The sequence below is a fragment of the Oryzias melastigma genome, linkage group LG4 (assembly GCF_002922805.2).
Source record: "Oryzias melastigma strain HK-1 linkage group LG4, ASM292280v2, whole genome shotgun sequence".
Taxonomy (NCBI): Eukaryota; Metazoa; Chordata; class Actinopteri; order Beloniformes; family Adrianichthyidae; genus Oryzias; species Oryzias melastigma.
The window spans coordinates 1240561-1262573 of NC_050515.1; the positions used below are offsets into that span (position 1 = coordinate 1240561).

Consider the following 22013-nt stretch of genomic DNA (forward strand, 5'->3'; position numbering starts at 1 on the left):
TCCCGGAGAACCCCAGAGCACGGATCTGCCTGAAAGCAGAGACTCTGCTGGGCAGCGGCGCAGCGAGGAGGCTCGGCCTTCATGAGCGGCGCTTCCATGCTAGCGTGTCGTGATCCGACCGCAGCACCGCGACACGGTTTGATGTCTGAACGGAGGACGAATCGTAAACACGGGACGATCAGATGACTGGATTCAGAAAACACGGAAGAGCTGAACGTTTGTAATTCTGACCTGATCCGCTATTGTCAAACTTTTGTCTATTTATTAGGGCTGTTAATGGTGACGCGTTAACGTGCGTGATTATTAGAACATAATTAACTCGTTAATATTTATTAACGTCTTCAGGCGCCCTGCTGTACAGCTGTGAGATCAGCGTAATAAAACTGTCACAATAAACGTAAACTTTTATTCACATTCTGTGATTGAGATTTTTTTAAATTAAAGAACATGTTACATTTGTAGTTTCTGGACAAAAGCGATCTTTTATTTAATAAATAAAGCAGAGAACGAATGCAAATCTGACGGCTGTAGCAGCAGCAGAGCACGAGCTATGGGGGCGGAGCCAAACGGATCTGACTGCTATTAGAAATCCAACAACAAGGAAATTATGTTATTTTGGGATGAGGATTGACATGAATTCTCCAAAATAACAAGCACCGGAACTGTATAAATGTTGTGGAAACTCTGCAGTTCAGAACGGACAGACACGCCCCCACCTGTGCAGATTCCAGTCAAACCGACCTGAAACCCATCTGGATCAAACTTCTGATCAAACTTTATTATTGATCACAAACACAATAGAGAAAATGCATGAGGAAAAAAGAAAAAAACAGAATTCCAGGAAAAATGTCAAATAGACAGCAGTGAGAAATTCTTCTTTTTTGGGCGGCCTGCCGTGACTTTAGCCTGGATTTTTTTTTTTTCATTTAAAAACATGTTGATTAGTTTGTTTGCTCATTTTATTCTTGTTGTTTCTATAAAATGACATCTAAAACCTTCATTCTATGTTGTAAAAACAGTTTGTTAAACATTTTTGGGGTTTCCACAGCAAAATGAATTCCATTTTTCCAGATGAAATTTTCTGTTCTTACGTAATTTTATGTCTAGAGTGTGAATAAAACATAAAAAAATGACTAAATAAAGGTAGTAGACAAAATGAAGAAAGGAAGGTTGTGCTGATTAAAATGATACCAAATAAGCAGCAGGTAGTCTTTCACATGTAAAATACAGAAAATTCAAACATAGACAAAAACTGAAGGTTCAAAATTGACGTTTTAAATTTACAATTTTGTGTTTGATTTCATATTATGATTATTTGCACATACTAAGTGGCTTGCAAATACTGTAACTAATAAAAAAAAGTGATTTAAAAAACCCTCATATTCTATATTTTTAACCTCCTTTTAGAAGGACATACTTTCCAGCGCTCTATTTTTACATTTTTCTTGTTTTTTTGTGGGTCATCCCATTTTAAAAATGTTCAGGGAGTGAATTTTTCAACATAAAAGTCTGACGTTAAACTCAAAGTGTCCGTTTAGAGCGAAGAATCAAAGAGGACAGATCTGCATCACCACTTATTTATGCTAAAATCAAAGAAATAACTACATTTTCAGAAACGGATGAGCGTTTCAAACGACTGACAGCCCAGAGCTGCTTAGAGAACACTATCAACACTATATTGATTAAGCAATCTGGCTAAGTGGAGCTGCAGACGGAGGCCAAACACTCAGAAAGTGCTGGCTTTTGTTTGCTCATTCGTGTCACACAGACATGTTTGCATATGGAGCTGCAGAATCGGCTGTTGCCATAAAGGGAAAACAGAGGGAATCTTTGCAGCTCTAAGCACATTTATGTTTTATGGGGAGGTAAGAAGATGCATGAAGGGCGAAGGAAACCTGTTAGCAGGGCTGATAAAAACCTAAAAGACGAAGGGAAACCACTGAAAGTCATCAACGTTTCATAAACCCGCCGTGTGGTTGAATATTAAACCGTGTGCTGGAGTCCATGCATCGCTGCAGACAATCTGCATTCATTTGTTCATTATTCAATCGTCTGACACGATTTCCAACTTGAAGACGAACGCAGAAAACTGATGCAACCGCATGCAAAGAGCTTCAGAGCTGCTCTGCAGAAACGCTTCAGACTGAAACGTTTAACTCTAACGTCTGGTTTCCACTCTTTCATGGCGTTCACGAGTCGACCCAGGAAACACAGTTTAACACCCGAGTTTCACAGGAAACGTCTCGTCGGAGCTTCACGAGTCAAAAAGAGCTTCGGTGCAAAAGCAGCAGGTAGAAATCAAAACCGCTAACGAGGAGTTCAATTATAATATTGAAGCAGGAAGTGGTGTTGGATGCTATCTGCCCCCGCCCTCGCCACCCCCTGTTGACCCGCCCTTATTGGCTGAGCAGCTGCTAATGCCCTCACTCTCCTCTTCTGCCACTCAAGACAAATCCATGAAATAAATCATTTCATCATGGCGCCTTTTCTGGTGGTTTTATCTCCATAGCAACCATTTCATGTTTTGGTGGCCTGGAGGTGACGAGCAGGTCTGTGTCATTTCTAAAAGAATCAGCAAAAGTAAACCTTTGGATTTCCTTGGAAACTGAGGTTTCTGTATGTGAAAAAAACTACATTTTCTTTGTCCATATTGTGTGAAAATGTGAAAATTACCAAATTTCACACTTTGGTACCAAATGGGCAGCAAACCATAGTCCTGTGGCCATCCCATAATAATCTGAAGACTTCTTTTGGATATCCCCGACACGTGTTCTGGTGGGTTTTGATGTTCATTTTCTTTGTTTTTAGCTCTTTAAAATATTTTGTCCCCGTTCATTTTTTGATGGTTTATCCTGCTGTGATGTCATCATCTTTTAGGTTTTTTTTTTTCTTCCGGGGGGTGGGGGGCATTTTTGCAGTTTTTAATGCTGTTCTTAACTAAATCCATGTATTGATTAGGATGATCTAATCACTAAGAGTGATGACTTGTTTTCTGCAGAAAACCTTTCTCACTTTTCACATTTCCCTGCAGCTCACAGCTGCAAAAACAAGCTAATAAATTGTTGATTTGGTGAGAAAAGAAGCAGAAAACTGTGATTTCTTTCATCAAAACAAATTACACGTCAGAAAAACGTGTAAAAAAGCGAGTTTCCTGAGGAAAGCGAACGCCTGAAGCCAGTTTTTCTTTGTGGAAAAGCGTCTGCAAACGGATTAATCAGAGTTGTTGTTTTTGCTCTGAAGGACTTCATTGTGCTGCTGAGTGTGCGGCGCTCCTCTGGGGTCACTGCGAATATTTCTGCATGAAGTCATGCACACGCGTGTGCAGAAGTGCACAAACACACATCCAGAAGAGGGTGTGCGTCCACAGGAAGGAGTCTTATCTGCCTGAGAGTTTCTGCAGTCATTAGGACCAGGAGGACTGGGGGGGGGTAAGCCGTCCTCAGGGTCGGCCTATAGGACCACCTCACCCCCCCCTTGATCTCTATTCTCCGTGCCCCCCACCCCCAACACAGGTTTCTTGTCAGGTGTTCCTGTGTAAAAGAAGTCCTCCTCTGTTGAGCCTGGGGGGGCGTGGCTTCATCTCCTCACACTGAGTCACACGGAAACGAACACTTCCTGCTGATGCGCCGCAGACAGCCGCTCCGGAGGGAAGAGGTGTTCAGGCGGGGGCCGCTCCTGGGACATCTCACCCCGTCTCTTCTCACAGCTCGGCTACTCTGACACCCACCTACAGTTTGAGGACCGCGCTCCTGACGGTTTTATACTGGAGGAGAGACTCTGATCATCCATAGAACTCTCATTGGGGCGGGGGGGTCACTGCATGGGGGCTAAAGTGATATGTGGACGCGGTTTGATCACTGGTTGATCCTTCGTAGACATTTGATCTACTAGATGAAACAAACAGCTTTTAAGTTAAAAAAAACAGCAGGAAGTGGATGAGCTGAGTTTCGGCCTAAGTCACATGACTTAGACGGCGTCCGGTACCAGGTCCTGAGGGTTGGGGACCAATGATTCAATGGGAACAGCCACCACGTCAAAAACGATGATTTGTGGACACCCAAAACGTCAGAAAGTGATGTGGAGAGGGCCGAAACCATCCCTCCATATATGATGAGATGGGAGCGGGAATGTGTTGAGTTTATATAGAATTTTAAGATTTCAATTTGTCCTAACAGAACAGAACACCCAGAATCTTATAGGAAGGACTACCAGGACATTCTGTTAGATTCTTTCCCTGATAAACAGAGAAAATCATTAAATATCCTGTACTTACTGTACTTATTCTGAATAGAACATTTTCTCCACGGAGTTTTCACAGATTTTTTTAGATATTTTAAATATATATTTTTTTAAATCTATAAAAAACAGGTGAAGTATTTCTGTCTGGAGGGAGCGGGTATACATAGGAAGCCTGTGTTGGTGTTGGGGGGATTCAGGAATAAAAGCAGAAGATGATCCATGTCAGGAATAAACGGCTCTCTGACTCTGACGTCTCTTCTGTTGTCTCGTGTTGTTCCATCTCTGTCGATAACGATCACAGAGTCCAGACCAGCAGCTCCTCACCTCATGTTTGCCCTTCATCCGGCAGATCTTGATGTCGTTCTTGTTGGACTCCCAGGTCCGTTTCTGCACAGGAAACAGACGGGTCAGGGATGGCGCCGGAGACCCAACGCTCTGTGATGAGGACAGGTGAGGCTCACCTTGCTGTAAAACATCTCCTCTTCAACGACGGTGTCCAGCTCCACACGGAAAAGGTCGTCCCTGAAGAGGAACGAAAGAGAAGAACTGTTAGATCATGTGTCAAAGTCAAGGCCCGGGGGCCGGATCCGGCCCTCCAGATGATTCTATCCGGCCCTCCAGATCCTTTTATTTTATTGTTATTAATGACCCGATGTTATCTTGCGTTTATTTCTAATTTTTATAATTTTTTACAAAATATATTTTTATGGAGAGTAAAATATTAAAGTTATTTAAGGTTTAAGTTGATTTATTCTGGAATAATATTCCTGCCTTTTTATTATTATGTTAAAAGTTTTAGTTTTAGAGTGTTGAATAAATGTTTATCCTGTTCGGCCCGTGACCTACGGTGTGTTTTGGATTTTGGCCCCGTGTGTGATTGAGTTTGACATTCCTGTGTTGGAGGATGCAGCATCACAACAAACGAAGGATGAAGTCCTTTCAGCAGTGACCCTCAATGGAGAAAGATTCCTTTAAAAACAGCCCAGTAGACAAACTCATCCTGTGGATGTGAGCAGAAGCAGCAGATTTGAAGCTGCGATCACACCAACTTCCAATGAAAAGTAAACACTCGTTTATGCGTGTTTGGGAGTCTGTGATCAAAATTCTTACATCTAGGTTTTCCCCTTCATTCTCATACATTTTCTTTATTGTGTTTGTGAAAAATAATAAAACTGTTTTTTGGGAGAAGTTTGATCCAGCTTGATTTCAGATCGGCTCGATTGGAATCTATACATTTGGGGGCGTGTTGTCCATTCTAAACTGAATGAATGAATGAATGAAATGGTTTATTTCAAGCAATCAGGTCACAATACATGCATAACACATCATTTAATGAATCTCAAGTAGATCCCTTGAAAGGGAGTGGAAGGAAGCGAACTTATATAATCCCACTCCGGCTCGACCATACCATTTTATCTACATGAACTATCAATATCCGGTTCAGGACTTAATATCAAATATTAATAAAATCAGGCCATTAAGGATCATTCATTAAACTGCTCGCCTTCTGCGATGTCGGTGGGCGGGACTTTCGTGGAGAACGACGGAGTTTACGCAGTTTTTATACAACGCTGGTGCTTGTTATTGTGGAAAATTCATGTCTGTCCTCCATCCCAAAATAAAATAATAGTTGGTGTCCTTGCTGTTGGATTTCTAATAGCAGGCAGATCCATTTGGCTCCGCCCCCATAATCGATGCGCTGCTGCTGCATTACAGTCGTCAGACTGACGTTCGTTCTCTGCTTTATTTCTTAAAATTAAAGATCGTTTTTGTCAAAATATTACAAATAATTGAATTGCAGAATATAAAAAAAGTTTATTTAGACAGAGTTTATTACGCTGCAGGACAGGACGCCTGAGGGCGTTAATAAATAACATTAATTATGATTTATTAATTGCGTGCGTTAAGGCACCAACTTTCACATCCCTAATAACAATTTACACCATGATATACTATATTTTCCATAAATCGCTCAGCACCTCATTCAGGTGCCACTACGCACATTCTTAGGAGTTTTGGCTCCTCCCTCTTTGGCTCATCTGCCTCATTCAGAGTCAGTACCTGAACGAACAGATAATTGAATCCAGAGATTCTCTGTCTCTCACGCCTCCCTCCATCCCGCAGGTCTTCAGGACATTCTGGACCTCCTGATAACTCCTTGGTAAAACGCCGGCCGCTGACGTTTGCATCCTGACGCAGGCTCTGATCAGATGGATCTAAAGTGCACTCCCCTTAAGCACATTCTGAAGGAGTGCATCTGTAAATCTGCTGCAGCATCGATCCACGATGCGTCGATGGACGTCTGCTCGGGTTCGTCCCGCCATCGGTTCAGAGAAAACCGGCTCTCCAAACTCCAAAGTTTAAGCCTCCTCCTCAGAGCAGAGTCGTGTCGGGAGTGCGCCCTGGTCTTCTCCAGGCAGCTTCATCATAATATGGACAGAGCCTCCCGGTGAGAGCGGCTGGCAGCCAACGCCGCGGCGTCTGACTGTGCGGAAGACGGGAAATCGTTAAGGCTGCCTCGCATTCTGCTCCGGGCTGCAGGAACGATGCACAGCTGATGTTTGTTTACATCTGTTTGTGGATCTGAACGCGTCCAACATGCAGGAGAGGATCTGAAACCAAGTAGGAGCCATAAGAATTCACCGTTTTCCCGACAGGGAGGAAAAGTTCAGACTTCCCTGCAGATGTTTTTAAAAATGATGACAAAGGACTCGTCCCGTGAGAGCCCCTCCAGGCCGTCACGGCGCCCCCCGTCACCGCCGCATCCGTCCAGTCAGACGGTTTCCGTCCGACCTTGATGCGTGTGGTTGTGACCCAGTGATTACCTCACACCCTTTGACCCGGTAATGCAAAGTCAACAGATAAACTGTCAACGTTTCCTTCGTTTCTAGCCGACCCACTCGTGAACTTCTCTATTCCGGTTTGTTCTGGAGGACCCGGACCTTCTGAGCCTCTCGGGTTTCCTCAGAGTTCTGCCTCTCCATCACTGAGGTCCAGTGGGAGCAGGTCCTTCCTTCCTGCATGCAGATGAACCTGGAATGAAAGTTCTGACCTGACCACACAGAACTAGAACCCTCTGAGGGAACCTTTCTGTTTCAGAGGTAGACTACTTCGCAGTATAGAAGCTCCGTGTATGCCGGGCTGCCTGATGCTTCAGTGAGGAGGCTACAGCTGGTTCTGAAGCAGCGGCTCGGCTTATCTGAGCTTCTGGATCCTGGTCTCGGTGAATCAGCTGCTGGTTGAATTTTTTTAATTCTTGTTTTTACTTTCAAGCCACTTGCAGGTATAGCATCTTCATACATTATAGTTAGCATTTAAAATCCCCTAAAGTCTCTACGTTCTCCTGACCCGTGTGCTGCTGGTTCTGAGGACCGCCACATGCTGGCTCCTAAACTTTGTACAGTCTAGGAGAGTTTGAGAGCTGAACTGATCCTCCAGTATCTGTCTAGCTGGTTTTTAATTATGTTTTTAATTCTTATTTAATAGCTTTTAATCCTTTTTATGTTTTATTGTATTATTTATTGGTTGAGCTTGTGAACAGAACTCTGGGCCTCCGTGGATGGAGGTGGAAGGAATCAATTAAATGAGATGATTTTTCTTTTTTTTTTTTTTTTTTACAAAAGTTGTAAGGTTGAAGAGACTTCTCCTGTCTCCTCTGCCCATTTAGATTTAAGTCTTACAGCTTTGGTGTTTTCATTTCAGCTACATGCTAGCTCTTTTGGCTAATTTAGGTTTTTATTATTTTTTTAGCTGTTTTGGCTAACTTAGGCTTTTTTTCAGTTTTTTAGGCTAATTTGGCATTTAGCTAATATTTTATCTGGCTATCAGCTTCAGCGATTTAGCTATCAATTTCAGCATTTTCAGCTATTAGAACTAGCATCTCCAGCAGCCAAATTCAGCTTACAGCATTCACACTAACATTATCACAGGTAATGCTATATATCTAGTTATAGTTAGTTTAAAGCTAATGAAGGTTTAGATTTGTGCTTTACGTCCAGTTTGCACGTGACCCGATTACTCGACTAATCAGAAAAAACAACCAGGGATTAGTCGACTATTAATCGTTTGTGGAAGGTCTACTGAGCATTGGTGAGCGTCATCCATCCATCCATTTATTTATCCATCCGTCCTCTGAACTCACTGAATCCCTTAAGGGGTCATTCGGTTGCTGGAGCCTATCCTAGCTAATGTTGGGTTCACTCTGAAGACGTAGCCAGTTTGTTGCAGGACCACTCACACACTCTCATAAAGGATCCAGCGTGTTTTTAGGACATAGTCTGGATCCTCACACAAACTTTGCTTTGTTGTTCCGTCTCTTTTGCCGTTTCCGTGATCGTCTGTGAAGTCGCTGAGATTCCACAACAGTTGACTCCACGTGTGGAGGAGCTTTCCTGCAGACTACAGTTGGAGGACGGATGTTCTGGTGCTTAAAGCTGAGCACAATACAGTCACTAAAAACACAGTTTTTTGGATTCTCCTTCTATGTCTTCATGGATTAAGAAAATTCCTATTAATCCGATCTCCTTCTGAGGTTTCAGATCCTCGAGATCTGATCTCTTATTTACGTCTCTCTGCAATATCATTCCTCAGAGTTTCTGCATCTGCAGAGGTTTTTAAATTTAACTTAGACTCATCTTTTTAACTTTAAACTTTACATCATTTATCACTTTACATCACCAACCATCGAATATTTGTTCTTGGATTGTTGTGTTTTATGACTTTATTATTGTAACTTGTGTTTATATTTGGGCTGTGAACATTAACGCGTTAACATATAAAAATTAATTTAAAAAAAAACTTATTGTAATTGTTTCCTCTGGTTGTTTGTCAGCATCTCTGTTTTCTTTGAGTAACACTGCAGACAAAAGTCTTTAGAGTTCTGATTATCTTCTTGTTTATGTGTGTTTGTGTTAACAAGTTACACTTCTGGGTTAAAACTGGAGAAATGAAATAAATTCAGACAATAAAAATGAAGGAAAAAAAAATTCTCTGGCCTGTTTGTGTTCAAAAGTCGCATAATGTGGATAACGTACCTAGTAAAACATTGTGATTAATACTGATTAATCACAACTCAAAAGAGATTAATCTGATTATTTTTTTAATTGGTTGACAGCCTTAATTAAAAACAAACCTTCTAAATCTACAGGTTTGTGTGATTTCATATTATGATTGTGGTCATCAAATGCTGCAGCTTAATAAAAGTTAATCACAATTTACTTTTTTCCAGTTTGTAATTAATTAGATATTTTTAACTGATCCTGATCCATGTTCAAATATGTCTCGTGATGGAGGACATATTCAAAGAAAGTTACGGTTAATATGACATTTCTGAGTATTTCTATTTTCAAATTGTGGTAAATCAGGAAAAAAATAATGTTTGAAAGGATCATAACTGTGAAAATACGCTGGGCGGGGCCACGAGCTCCATGCTCCGCCCCATTCGGATTCCTCCACTTGCAGACAAACAGATCCATGAACGTCTTTGTTTTCCTGGTCTGATCTGGAATCTGGATCTGATCTGTACGGCTGGATAGAAACGATGTTGCTGCTGTTTTTGTTGCACCGCTAATGTTGGGTCGGGGCTGTAAGCTAGTGGGAGAGTGTAAACAGAGAGCTCTCAGCAACAGGGAGAGTTAGTGGAGGTGAATTTCTAAACGTTAATTGAAAGATTTTGGCTAAAAACAGCCTCATCACCATAAAAGACGACTGGGAACGGTTTGGAAACAGATCAGAAGATGATGGGAGCAGGAATCTTTCCTTCCACCTGTGCAGGAAAAGGAGCGTTCTGTGGTTCTGACGCACGTCGATGAGTTCTTTGGTTGCTCTTTGCAGGGATGGCTGCGTTGGTTCTGAGGACGGCGGGGTTCCTCAGCAGTCGAGCGGGCTTAACGCCGCGAGGCGCTGACTCGTCTCGACAGCAGCCACATCCGCAGTTTACTTTGGTTTAGCAAAGAGCGACCGCACGCAGAGCGGGGCAGCAGCTCCCAGCATGCACCGGGAGGACGCATTCTGAAGGAGCAGCCACGCCAGGAAGAGCGAGGCGTCTCGTCGGGGCGCGCTCTCGGCGGGGGCTTTTGGCAGTCACACCTGGCTGCCACCACAGGTACGTATTCATTTACCGCTGCTCTTAAAATGTGCGACTGCCTGCAGAGCGGCCTCTGGATCCGCTGGAGTCACTTTTACAGGAAACACGGAGTCACTGCAGGATTTATGGATCCCCCCCGTCTGATTCATTATAATCAGGTTTGCTGAGACATTCGGCTCAAATTACCTCATTTGTTGGGTAAAAGTTTGCGCAGCCTTAAATAAAAAAGACATTCCGAAGGTTTTTTATGGCCGCTGCTGCAGTTTTACCGTCGGCTGCAGGACATTTGAGCGCTTCTATTGGTGCAGACAGCCTGACGCAGTTTGATACATTTACTACCCGTCTCAGGAGAGAGCTTAGCCCAGCTGGGGTCCAGGGACCAGGCTACTTCCTGGACTGCAGTGCCGTCTCTCAGTGAAGGAATCTGTGGACACCGCGGGTAATAAATGTAGAGGTCAGTGCTTTTACTTGTCCCCGTCTGTTTCGGGTCAGCTCCTGCTCGTCTCCGGGGAGCCGCTTGGGAGCTCGGACCAGGACCGGTTAATGGTCTTTGTGTGACCCTCTACCAGCGGGGCGGTGACCTGCTACAGATCGGCTCCTTCGAGAGCGAAATCCTCCTGACTTCATATTTATCTGGTGAAGTCTCTGCCTGGAATTCTTCGACAGAAATCCTTGAACGGCGGCGCAGAAAACAGCGACTGACCGAGTGATGGAGGGAATGTTTTCAACAGAAGCTTTTATATCTATCCTGCAGCAGCTGCTGTCCTGGACAAGATGTCTTCACAAATCTTTCTTTCTGCACCTTTGAGTGAAAATTTGAAACTCAAAATGTGCACCTAGTACTCAGTGAAAATGGATTTTGGGCATGAAGGACTCCCCTGCAGAATGATGACATCACAGCGGGAGAAACCGTGAAAAACAGGAATTGGGTCAAAATCTGTGATGGGACTCATTTAACCATCTTCATGAAATTTCCCTCCCGTCACCAGGTTAAGTCTACAACCAAGGTTTCACTGACCTAACGAGTGTCCGAGCGTTCAGACACCGGCGACGTCAGAGATCGCTGAGTCACAATCGTTATAAATAGAGTAAAGTGAAGTAAAATATAATTTGGTAACAATGTATTCATTGCTCTGAAATGCAGAATAAGGTTGGATTTTAAGTTCATAAACTAAAATATGCCAAAATAAGTCGATGAAGATTTTCAAAGTAAAACTAGTGAGAGCTTTTTCAGTTCAAAAACTGAGACTGAAGTTCCGCTCACTGAGATAAGTTCTGGACAAATCATGGATGGATGGATGGATGAATGGATGGATGAAGGATGAATGGATGAATGGATGAATGATGGATATGATGCATGGATGATTTCCTAACTCCTCGAGCATCATTTGAAGGCGATTTAGGAGATAAAAATCTCTAAGTTTGTACATTTTGAACGGCGTTACCACAGCAAGTTCGCAAACATAGAGTTCCTTTGTTGCATTATTTTAATCAGAATACTTTGATAATATAACACAAATCATCTGTTCAAGATGAACGAACAGACATGAACACATTAGGTGTAGTAAATAAAAACCTCCACAGCCACGAAAACCAGAAAAAGCACTTCTTCAGATTCTTCTACAAACTAAAGTCCTGAGTAACGGTGGATTTTTTTTTCAAATTCACAGTAATGTGGTCTGGAGCTATTTTTTTAACAGTATAAATTTTTCTGGTTTCAACACTTTTAACACTTAATAATTCTGTATTCTGTTTTTTTAAACATTCATCTGGCAAAAGCATTATTTTACCTTCTGTTTATCGTGACCAAAGGATGCACTTTTGATGTAATTGTATGTATTCTTCATGAGTTTATTAGCACTGCGCCGATGGAGAACACAACCTTCTCCACGTGTCCCTGTCACAGCATCACCTGCTGACGAGGGGGAGTGGCTGGGGGCTCAACGGCCCCTCAGCTCCAGAGTTTGAGGAAATCAGGCGGATTTCTGCCAGAATTGATGTGTAATCAGGACAAAGACATGATGGAGACTCCTCCTCAGTGAACGTTTCTACATGAAGCTTCATGGATGAGGCGGGTCTGGTACCTGGCACCGATGTAGAGCGTCCGGTTGACCTGGAGGATCCTCTGGATGTGCAGCGGCTCGTGTCTCAGCCACGTCCGATGCGGCCGTCCCAGAAACACCGGATATCTCCTCACCACTGTGAAGAAACAGAAGAGGGTTTTTGCTGGTTCCTGCAGAGCAGCTGCAGATCTTTAGGAGCAGAAGAGTTTGAGATCAGATCAGGAAAAAGGAAATCAAATCCTGAAGAGGGATTGTTTCTGGGGAGGGAACAGGAACGTGTCGGCCGGCTCTGGCAGGTTTCTGTTCATGGATTGAACTTCCATCTGGATGAAATTTTTGCTCAAAAATCTCACTGTGTTTTTGTCTAGTTTCCAGCTTAAGTATTTTATTCATTTAAAAAGAAGCTAATTTGATAGTAACTTTTGAATAAGATTTGTTTTTAGACAGTAAATCTTGAATCACGAGCCGTTTGATCTTGAAAACACCTTAATTTAAATAGTATCTCTACTAAAAACAAATTTTATTTATATTTCATAACATTTTAATAAAGTTTTGAAAGTGATTGGTTTTGTCTCAAGAAACAGATTCATTTAATTTAAATAAACAAAAATGAAGGTAACAAGAGACAAAAAGACGTTGGAAAGTAAACATATTTCTACAAATAATAATAATGAACTCTGAACATTCTTCTTACGTCTGATTGTGGGATCATTAAATTGTTTATTTTCATTTGTTTGTTTTTTGTTGTTGTTGTTAGAAAATAAAAAAAATAAAAACGATAAATGTATATTTAAATGTTTAATTCTAGTCTAACTTCCTAATTATTTCGGTGTATAAATGAGGGCAGGATTGTTGCTGCTGTTAAAACAGACACATATGGAGGAAAACTGTAAAAACATAACAAAACTTTAAAGATATAAAACTCTTTAAGTAAATTATGACTTACTTTTTAGGAAATAATATTTTAATTACCAGAGCAATTAATATAAATATAAATAGTGTTTTTAGATAGTTTCTAGTTTTAATTTAGTCTGAAAAGTTCAGGAAATTTCATCTTATTTTAGGAAATCCTATCAAGACAAATTCTTCTGGTACCAATGACAGATTTTTCTCTTCTAAAAACATATTTTATTCTATATTTCTAAACTTGTTTATGTCCAGTGAGCAGAAAGAAAGAAACTCAAAAACATTTTTAAACTTTAAGACTTTTTAGAGATAAAAAAAGACTTTAGGCAGAAAAACTACAGAATAAAACAAAAACAGGAGGTATTAAGATGGGGGTGGGTCTAATTTAGCTGTTTTAGGTAGAAATTCTTCTCTTTTATCTGTTTTTAACCGCTTATGAAATAGTTTAACGATGTCGTCATGCGTTTGCGCTGTGCTGGACAACCTCCACTGCAGCTCCGAGCCGCGGCGAAGGGTCGGCCTCGGCCGGGAAGCCATCAGTCAAAGTGATGGAAGCGTCATCCATCAGCGTCTGCTTAGAGCCGAGGAGCGCCGCGCGGACGCGGAGCCGCCGAGTCTACGCGTTTGAGGCTCTGCGTCTCTGGAGACTGAGCGCGTTTGTGGGGAACTGGTGAACGCGGAGCGCCGCTCCTCACGCCTGCAGGCGACCCCAAACCTCCCGACTTAGACAGTGTTCTCGTGAGAGTCTGTCTGACCTCGGCGGCCCGGAGTTTGACCCTTCTCTGTACCCTTACCCCTCATTCATCAGCGTGGGCTGTTGGCTGCGGCCCAGCACTTAACACATTATGCTCTTTGTGGGAGGCGTGTGAGCGAGAACCGCGGGAGGCAGGAGGTCGTTACCTTCGGTGGGGATGAAGTTGAGCGGCCCGGGCTCCTCTGGGAACGCCAGGCAAGCCGTTCGGAGCAGCCAGCACAGCAGCAAGGCGTGAGGAGGAGCCGCCGCTGCCATAGCAACCCCACTGCGGATCCTGGAAAGACACAAAGACGACATTTATGATGAGGAACCCTTGAGTCGGGCTGTGTGACCAGCAGATCTAAACCTCCCGAGATAAAACGCTGATCTAAGGGAGGAAGCGGAGTCATCCTCGTTACAGGAATCGTCCAGTCAGCGACACAGAGGAGGACTGACAGGACCTCCTCGTGTGAAGGGAGCTCAGCCTCTGAAGGTAAAGAGGCAGACACAAAGCAGCTGAGGGATGCAGAGCGGCTTGAAGCTGATGCCCTCCGGCGACAAAAATCTGCTCTCTGCAAGATAAGCGGGAGCTGCTCCTCACGCGGAAATACAAACGACACTCAAATGAATTTAACCTCCAAACGACTCAGAACGGCCTGAAACCAGCAGGAAGTGACGGCCTCTGCAGCTTCAGCAGCTTCATCTCCAAACATCTCCTCAAACGTTTCTGTTTTTACAGTTTGCAACATGAGGAATTTGAATCCTCAAGGTTGGATTTCTTCATGCAAACGCAGCAGCATTTTCCTGCGGCCGCATGTGTGAAGCCATGCAAATCCAGCGCCTGCACAGCAGCTGATGCGATTTGTTTCTCCGTCGGGAAGAAACGAAAAAGCTCAACATCTCCGATCCAGAACGTGGAGAACAGAGACGGCCGTCAAACTGCAGACTCATGACCCAGAAACACGTGCTTCCGTTTACGCCGCCGTCTGCGGCTGCAGCCTGATGAGCCTCATGACTCAACAACAAACAAAAACCTGAGTTTCACAAGCTCCATCCAGACTTCAGTGACCTGGTTTTTCATCAGACTCCATGAAAGTAACACTTCAACACTCCAGTCTGAACAAACTTTCAATGGGTGAACAAAACATTCTTCCCACATTTTGTTTTCTGAAAACCAAACACAAAAACAGCAACATCTTCTTTCAGACGCTTCTTTTCTACAGAAGAATATGAAGTTTTTATGGATGTGGTTTGATGGGACCAGCCGGATGGAGCTCAGAAACCACCAAATCCTCGTCTCCAGGTTATAATGTTCATGAGGTTTCTGAGCTCTAATATCTACAGTGAAGTCTGTTAAAGTATCGATCCTCAATGTGGAGGATGAAAAGTCATAGAAAACAGGATTACTTCTTTTTTGTTTTGTTTTTGTTCGTGATTATCAATTCGATTCAAAAATAGAAATTTTCAGTCATAACTAAATATTTAAGGACAATAAAAATCATGTTTTTAAAATGTTCTTGTAGCATTTTTCTCATTATGGTAGATATGTATAAAATAATTATGATAAAAACTAAGTTCTTGAGTATTTCTTTATCTAAATCATGTTGGGTAAAGAGAAGATGAAATGATGCGGCAACTGGGGGCCAAGGTCTCCCTTCCTCTGCTCTGATTGCAAATCCTGGTAGACAAATAGATCCATGAACGTCTTGTTAGCTGGTATCTCGATCTAAACGTTACAGCTAGATAACACTAAAAATTTTTTTTTTGTTGCTATGCTAATGTTAGCTTGGGAGTGTGAGGGGCTTTAAGCTAGTGGGAGACACTTTAAACTAAGGAATGCTGGGATATCAACGAAGAGTTACTTCCACGCCACCCATAGCTTAGAGCTGAATTTCTAATGAACTCCTGTCGCTCTGAAACTAGGTCTTCAAAACTGACAGTGTTTTTTTTTTTTTAAATGGCATAAAGATAATCAAAAGACCACGGGGAACTCTTTAAACGTGGATCAAAAGAATATTGGAGTGGGATTTAAAAAAAATGTTTAATTGTAAAAACATTAAATATTTAACTAAATTAAAAACTTTTATTTTATTCATTTCTAGCAGATTTTTTTAGGTGTGGCCTTCCATCCAGCTCCGTCCTGATTCAAATCAAATCAACTTTATTCATAAAGCACTTTAACACAGTCAAAACTGCTACAAGGCACTGTACAACAAAACACCAAGAGCATTAATGGATGAAATATAAGCATAAAACAACTAAAAACCAAGACAGTAAAAACAGAGCAGAATCTCATGGAAGGTTAAAATGTAAAAAAGGGTTTTAAGTTTAGTTACAAAAGTGGACAAAGAGGATGCATGACGAATGTTAAAAGGTGTTCCAGAGCTTCAGATGGAAAAGGTTTGATTCCCTCTACACTTCCTCACTTAGCTCTGAATTTGGCCGCTGAAGATGCTATATGGCTAAAGATGAAAGCTAAAGATGCTGAAATTGATAGCTGAAATCACTCAAGCTAATAGCTGAAAACGCTGAAGCTGATGGCCAGCTAAATTATTAGTTAAATGCCAAATTAGTCTAAAAAAAAGAAAAAAAGTTACCCAAAACAGCTAGCATGCAGCTGAAATATTAGCAAAGCTCCAAAATAGCCTAACAAAAGAAAAAATCCCAAATTAGCCAATACAGCTAGCATGTATCTGAAATATTAGCTAAACTAGAAAACGGCTAAAAAAAAAACCCAAATTTGCCAAAATAGCTAGAATGTAGCTGATATATAAGCTAAACTACAAATTAGCCTAAAAAACTGAAAAAAAATTTGAATTACCCAAAATAGCTAGCATGCAGCTGAAATATTAGCTAAACTCCAAAACAGCCTAAAAAACCTTAATAAATGTCATAATAGTCCGCTAACAGAATTCCATCATAACTTTCTATTTACTACACTCCGACTCCATAGAATATAAAGTAACGACTATTAAATTAGTCGTCAACTATTTTAATAGGCGATTAGTCGTACATTAGTCGACGAATCGTGGCAGCCCTTCATTTGATTGGTTGTTGTCATAGAAACGTTGACTCAAACCGAGTTAGACCAATTCACTGATAAATGACGGCGTCTGGCTCCAACATGGCGGCGATCATGAAAACACCTGAATTGATTTGGTTGGAGCTGGAAGTTAACCGTTTTCTATGGATGACATCACACAAACTCGCTCCGGTTCTCAGATACAGTCAATCCTCAGACCCATCTATGTTTGGGTATGTTTGTTCAAGTGTAGATTTAGTGCAGAGTGATCTGTGGACCACTTTAAATCGCATTAGTCTGAATTAAGTCTTCTATTTTTCTTTCCTGCGCCTCTATCCGTTCTGTTTTTCCACGCTGATCCAGTGACGATATTAAAGAGGCCTTAGAGATGTCAGCAGTGATTGATCGCTGTCCAATAAACCCTCCTGGTGTTCGAGGTCCAGCTGAGTACCGTCTCTGAACTCCTCCTCGGGGCCTCCCTCTCACTCCATCATTTTCTCCGTCTTCCCTGAAGGATACAAACAGCCATTGTGCAGCTCATCACGTTAATGGAGCTCCGACGTAACCTTATCAACATACATAATCTTTATTGGACATTCCTCACATTCTCAGAATGAAAGTGGGAGGCCTGCTAATTACTCAACACCCACCAGCCAGATTACAGGAGGTGAAGGGGAAGGAGTCACGAGGAGGAGAGAGATAAGAGAAGATGAGGAGTCACAGATGCTTTTGTTTCATTCATTCATGATGTATGAGTGCTGTCAGGCCGTTGGTATAATCAGAAACTGTGGGCTATGCGGTTTCACGGGACAGAAGAACGAGTGGGGACTAGTGTTCCCGTATGTGAAGTTCTCTATAGAGCTGTCACTGGCCACAACTGCACGCGCTCAGAGTGACACCCAATCAGAAGTACCCAAAACCACATCGACCAGCTACTGAAGCTGATGGAAAAACAAACGATCCTTTCAGGAACAAACGCCCAAAAGGCGCCATTTCCTGTTTGACGATGCGTTTGTCAGACTGACCTTCATTTCTGAGAACGACCCAGAAAACCGACAGCGACGCGAAGGTCGACAGCGACGCCTTCCTAACGGCAAGCTCTATGGAGAAACACGAGTATCACCCCGATTTATCCGTGTGTAATTCCTGATTTGTTTGTAACTTTGAGTTTGTGCGTGCGTAATTCTTGATTTGTAACTCATAAAAAAAAATGTCTGCATGAGTACAAAAATTACAAAATAAAATAAAAAAATACAATTTACACATGTAACAAATTAAAATGCCAACAGCTTAAAACTAATTACACATACAAATGTTTAAAAATTACACAGGAATCACTTCTTACACACAAATTAATCTGAGGTGAGACTCTTTTCACGTCTCAGAGATTCATATGTGAGTGATACGTTTAAATACTACTAGAGTTAAAGACTACTCAGTACGTAACTCAGGTTTTGTGTGTGTGTAAGTGATTCCTGCGTAATTTTTAAACATTTGTGTGTGTAATTAGTTTCAAGCTGTTGTAATTTTAATTTGTGCATGTGTAAATTATTTTTTTAATTTTGTCATTTTTGTCCTTATGCACAAAACATTATGCGAGTTACAAATCAAGAATTACAGACACACAAAACCTAAATTACACACAAATCCTAAGTTACACACATAAATTGGACTGATACTTATTTCTCTCCGTAAACCTCTGCGTTACAACTAAAGGTGTCTACAGGTTGACTCTTTGCTCCGCCTACCCTGAGGTTAACGTGGCGCCCTGGACCTCATCATCACCTCAGGATGACCTTCACATGGCCGGCTCACACAGATCGAATCAGAGACGTCTGAGGTCCTAATGCGGTGGAATCCGTCTGAAGTCCTAATGCGGTGGAATCCGACTCAGACGGTGATGGTGATGATGTCAGCGGCGGTCCGGTGGAGGACGGTTTCTCGTCGCTGCTGAGCTTTAAAGCTCCACACAGGAACAGAAGGAATCCTCAAACGGAGACGTTAAATGTTTTTGTTTCCTCTCCCGGTTGCCATGGCGCCCCCTGGTTCTGGTCTCTTTCATCTCACCGTGTTTCTTCTCCTCTGTTTATGCAGAGGTTTTCTCGGCGGTTCTGCTTCAGACCCGAATCTCCAGCAGACATTTCCAAAGCGGACCTGTGGGCTTCCTGCTCCAGATTTTGGCCGTTTGAAGGAAATGCAGATTATTCATGTTTGGGGTAATAAATTGAGCTGCATTAATGTTGAGATTAGAGCAGGAGTGAGTGAATGTGGTCGTCAGGCAGCAGAGAGTATCATAATCCCCTTTCAAACCAGCAGCTCGGCTTCAGAATTCATATAAACCCGATTCTTTCTGGTGAAATCCTTTTATCACAAAAACAGGGATTTTTTTTCTATTTTCCACAGAAAAATCAAAGCTTTGCTGCATGTTGTTATGTGTTCTCATTATTGAAATATTTTCAGACTAACAAAAGCTCACATAGCTGTGGTGGGAAACGTGGTCCCACTGATCTCCAGATCGACGTCTCCACTCCATTAGCAGTGAGCGTTTGGGTTTTCGCCTTCTCTTAGTTTCCCCTCATTACTCCCACAAATCGTCTGTGCAGTTGCAACAGGAATGTGAAAAAGAGTCGACAAACGGAGATCTGATCAGAACCGAAACGCCAGTCATGCAGCAGATGAAGATGTTAGTGAGCAGACACTGCAGCGACGAGTTATTTTGACCTGGAGTTTGCATCTGATTAAAAAATGAAGAATAAAGAAAAACAAAGTATCTCTTTTAGGGTGAGCATGAATTTATGCTGTTCTGCAGAAACTATGTCCTAGAAAGTGACAATTTCCTTTAATTTTAACTAAAAACAACATAAAATTAATAAAAGCGACTGGAAATGCTTTGTAAACAGATCAGAAGATGATAGTAGGACTTTAAATCCCTTCAACTGTATTTCTTGTACACGTTTATTTTATTAAGTAAATTCAAAGTGTTTATTTTGATAATTTATAAAATATTAAATCAATCAACATCAACATTGTCCGGTTTTTTACAATAAAACATTTTTCTATATAAAAACCAAAGATTAAATGTAATTTAACCAATAAAAATCATTAAATTTAAACTATTTCCTTAAAATGTACTTTATGAATTTAGCAATCAGAAACAAGAATGATCTCCAATAATCTGATTATCTTTTTTCAAACTGTGTTCTGTGCATCATTAAGCTGTGAAAGAACAAAAACGAGACTAAAGAGTGAAAGTTTAATGAGTTATACTGCTAGAGACGCTATGCTAGCCTGTTATCTGTTAGGAGCCAGCACTCTGTCTCCCCCTCTGGTCACCGGCAGTAAAACATCTCCAGAGAACTGACTGCACTACATCTCCCAGAAACCCCAGCGCACACTTCTTGGATGCTGCTCAGCTGACTCTCTTTGCCAATCACCCACAGGACACTTAAGCACTGCTCAGAGCCTGACTCAGTGTGAAGTATTGCTTGTACTACTCTGTCTGCATTACGAGCGTTTCATTATGGATCTGATCTCCTGTTTCTGATCCATTTTATATGGGCCGGTCCCCACCGCATAAAATATCAGATTATTTTACAGAATTGTATTTTCCCTACACAGGTTTAGCTTAGTTTATTTAATTTATTGTTGATGTTTAGTCTCATAAAACATTCAGTTTGATGATAAATTATTTCAGTTTGGCTGCATTTACTGTTTTCAGAGTTTTCATAATTTGTTGCATGTCTGAAATTTTCTCAACAAGAATCCAGTTTTTTATAAACAAGAGGATTTTTTGTCAATGAGATTTGAATCAGTACATCTCAAATGTACATTCTTGATGTCTATTTTACTTATGTTTGCACTTTTAAATACTATATGCCTACCCACATAGTAATGTGTAATTGGTTGTAGATGTACCTTTTTTTGTTTGTTTGTTTTTGAATGTATTGCACATAAAAGGGGCAGAAAATAAGTTCTCTTCATTCTTCTCCCTTTAATTTCCTCAACAAAAGATGTCTTGTGCTGTTTTAATGTATTATGTTTATGTTTTCCCTGTGGAAATGAATAAAAATGAAATAAAAATATAAATTGTAGTTTATCCATCCTCATCATGAAGTTTCTGATCCAAATCACCAGCTCAACCACTATTACTGTTGTCCCTATTAGGGAAAATATCAACTCCAGCTGCTCCAAAATGAGTCTATCTCTCATAACTTTGTAGAAAGAACTAAATGAATGTGGGGAGGAATCTGCTGCAGGCAGAAGACGGAGCTCCACCGAGATGACCCTGAAAACTTTCAACATGAGGCGGCGCAGGACCAGGGGAGGATATTAAATAAGCTGAGGAGGATTTTATGATTGTTCTCGTTTTCTTGGCGTGGATTTAAAGACTCCTGGTGGATTTCCAGCAGACCGGCGGATGATGGTTTTAGTGGGGGGGGGTGATGACTTAAGGAGTCTCCTCCAGTCTGAGACATCAGGAGTTTTCATGCACAGGAAGCCGTTTTAGGACAACAGGAAGACTGATTTGTACAAAGAGATAAGAGGAAAAGAGAAAAAAAGCAAAAGTAAAGGGGAACGGGGGCGGAGAGGTCTTATCTAAGTGAAGGAAATGCATTAGGATCAGAGTCTAAAGCCAACAGAACTGTACGGGCAGATCGCTTTGTTCTTCAGCCAAAAGCAGACGAGCGGAAATAATCGACTTCTTCTTCTTCTTCTTCTTCTTCTTCTCTGCAGGTTGACTGAAAGGAGAAGACTTTCAGTTTTTGGAGTTCTGTTGTTTTGACATCATTTTCTGGTGGCGCCAAAACATCCGACTCTAGACAAAACTGAACTGTTATTGCTGCTGAAACCTGTTCAGAAGCTTCAGGCTGTGATGGAGTCAGAACTGAAACCAGAATCAGAACCAAACTCACAGCAAACCTCCATGAGTTCAAGAGTTCGGGTTTCCTGCTGTTGTTGGTTCCT

The 22013-nt window shown here is 41.7% G+C and overlaps 1 protein-coding gene across 5 annotated transcripts in view; it reads right to left on the reverse strand.

The window, feature by feature from the left end:
* The window catches only part of sema6bb (sema domain, transmembrane domain (TM), and cytoplasmic domain, (semaphorin) 6Bb), a 161169-nt gene that overhangs the window by 60618 nt on the left and 78538 nt on the right, over positions 1-22013 (reverse strand). For 4 of the 5 annotated variants that reach the window (XM_024279408.2, XM_024279410.2, XM_024279409.2 and 1 more), the window contains 4 exons: positions 14194-14321; positions 12409-12523; positions 4701-4761; positions 4564-4626 (listed from right to left, as the gene is read on the reverse strand). In XM_024279408.2, the coding sequence (XP_024135176.1) occupies positions 4564-4626; positions 4701-4761; positions 12409-12523; positions 14194-14321 (367 nt within the window). Of the gene's footprint in view, positions 1-4563; positions 4627-4700; positions 4762-12408; positions 12524-14193; positions 14322-18796; positions 19044-22013 lie in introns of those variants that run through there. The other variant, XM_024279411.2, reaches the window with a different exon arrangement.